At 56.9% G+C, this 1869-nt stretch overlaps 1 protein-coding gene across 1 annotated transcript in view; it reads right to left on the bottom strand.

Annotated features, from left to right (window-relative positions):
- The window catches only part of TEPP (testis, prostate and placenta expressed), a 9364-nt gene that overhangs the window by 1652 nt on the left and 5843 nt on the right, over positions 1 to 1869 (bottom strand). Inside the window, exons 3-7 of the mRNA XM_003792584.1 lie at positions 1599 to 1660; positions 1144 to 1318; positions 661 to 722; positions 414 to 478; positions 48 to 80 (exon numbers count right to left, since the gene is read on the bottom strand). Of these exons, the coding sequence (XP_003792632.1) occupies positions 48 to 80; positions 414 to 478; positions 661 to 722; positions 1144 to 1318; positions 1599 to 1660 (397 nt within the window). The remainder of the gene's footprint in view (positions 1 to 47; positions 81 to 413; positions 479 to 660; positions 723 to 1143; positions 1319 to 1598; positions 1661 to 1869) is intronic.

Raw genomic sequence — 1869 nt, 5'->3', positions numbered from 1 at the left:
GACGGGGGCGTGGCCGGCTGCAGGGCCAGGCGGGGTCACTCCCCTACCTGTATTGGGATCCAAAGCTTCGGAAGGTGTTCCTGGGAAATAACGAAGTGAGTGTCCGAGGTGGAAAGGGCGCCTGTCTGGGCACCTCACTCCCACCTTGGGAGCCACCGCCCTCTCCGCCATCCCACTGAAGGATTACACTGCGCCTTCACAGCACTTTAACACCGAAAGGGTGAAGTTGCCAGGGTCCGGACTGACAAGGTGTACCATTTGATAGGAAGTAAACATTTATTCATTTTGAAATTGCGATTTTCTTGTGGCGTATTGGAGTCAATCAATTTTTCCCAGGTCTCACATTTCTAAGGGCCCCCCACCCTCCCTCCTTCAGGTACGGGCTCCCCAAGCGTGTGGCAGGTATCACTTACAGGGAGTCGAAAGGCAGGGGCTTTTGTCCGTAGCGGTCCAAGCTGGGGTTCTGATTGAGGCAGTACTGGGGCGGACCACAGGGATGGGCGGCCAGTGAGGGGGGAAACATCGACCCACGCCCCCTCTCGCCCATGCTCCATATAGAGCTCTCTGCCAGACCTTTTGGCCTGGGGATTGGGAGACTCTGCTCTAGGTCTTCTCCCTCCCCACCAGGACCCTCGGGGACCGGTCAGCGTGCAGCCGTACCCGCCAGGTCTGGGTCACCTCGGGCTTCAAGTACCGCACCGCGTAGCCGCTGAAACCCTCGACTGCAGAGAGAGTCCATTCTTAGACCTCCAACCTGCTCCAGACAAGCCCCGCCCCCTTGCCTAGCCCCCGTCCCACATTGCTCCTAGAACAGGCCACGCCTCCACCGCTCTGCCTGGCCAAAGCCTCCCCCTCCACATCCTTCTTCGCTGGTTCCAGAACTAGCTCTGCCCTCAGATCCTGCCCAGTGGCGGCACCCCTGGTCTGGCTCTGGCCCCTGCCTCCTCCCCAGTACGAGCCCGCCTCCAGGTCTCTTGCTAGTTTCAGTCCCTCAGACTGTAAGTGCCCAAGCCGCTCCCCAGCTCCTCTGCCCAGTCTGTCCCTGCTGGAGCCAGCAGTCCACACTCCCCAGTCCAGCCCCGCAGCCCACGTGCCCCTCAATCTCTCCTGCCCTAGAGCCTCCTCTGTGGCAGGTAGACCTACCCTTCTTGCTTGGGCAGGGTAGCTTGAACTCCCCGGCCGAGGACACCAGGCGGGACCAGTCCTCGATCGCTCTCGTGTAGCAGGGCCAGTCGACCTGGTTGATGCCTGGCACGATGGGAGCCAGCTTTCCCTCGCGGTACCTGTTGCGGAGCTTCTGGCCTGTGGCTGTGATGTCCTGTGAGGGTGATGTGGGTCAGGGCTGTGGCTGTAGGCGTGGGAGCCTGGGAGGCCACCCCAGTACACCCCATAGGCATGAGCTGACAATTGGCCCCTCTGATTGATGGGATGCCCAAAGCTGGGAACCAGGATGGGGTGGTGGTGGTGGTAGAGATGGGGTCCCAAATAGGTAGCTGAGGAGGTGCTCAGGGAGTAGAGCTGAAGACCACAGGAGCTTCCAGCTGGGTGCAGGCTGGTGCCCCTTAGCAAACCCAGGGCCAGGGGGAAAAGATACTCACCAAACACTGTAGGGGTTTGTTGGGGATCCCAAGGAGTGTGAAGCGGACATTGTCAAAATCATCTGTTGAAAGAAGAGAAAGAGAGATGAGATGTCTTTTCCAGCAGAGGTCACAGGCACATACAGGAGAGATCTGGCCCACTCTTTGCTTTAAAAAGTTTATGAAATATCTAATGACTTAAAAAAACATAATATAAAATAGTATCCATGTATCACTCCTTACAATAGAATGCATTCCAAATAGATCAAAATAATAATAATAATAAAATAAA

Source organism: Otolemur garnettii, unplaced genomic scaffold, assembly GCF_000181295.1.
Source record: "Otolemur garnettii isolate 467f Iridium unplaced genomic scaffold, OtoGar3 scaffold00058, whole genome shotgun sequence".
In the NCBI taxonomy this organism is placed as follows: domain Eukaryota; kingdom Metazoa; phylum Chordata; class Mammalia; order Primates; family Galagidae; genus Otolemur; species Otolemur garnettii.
The sequence above is the reverse complement of the archived record's forward strand: the minus strand, read 5'-3'. Positions and strand labels throughout refer to the sequence as shown.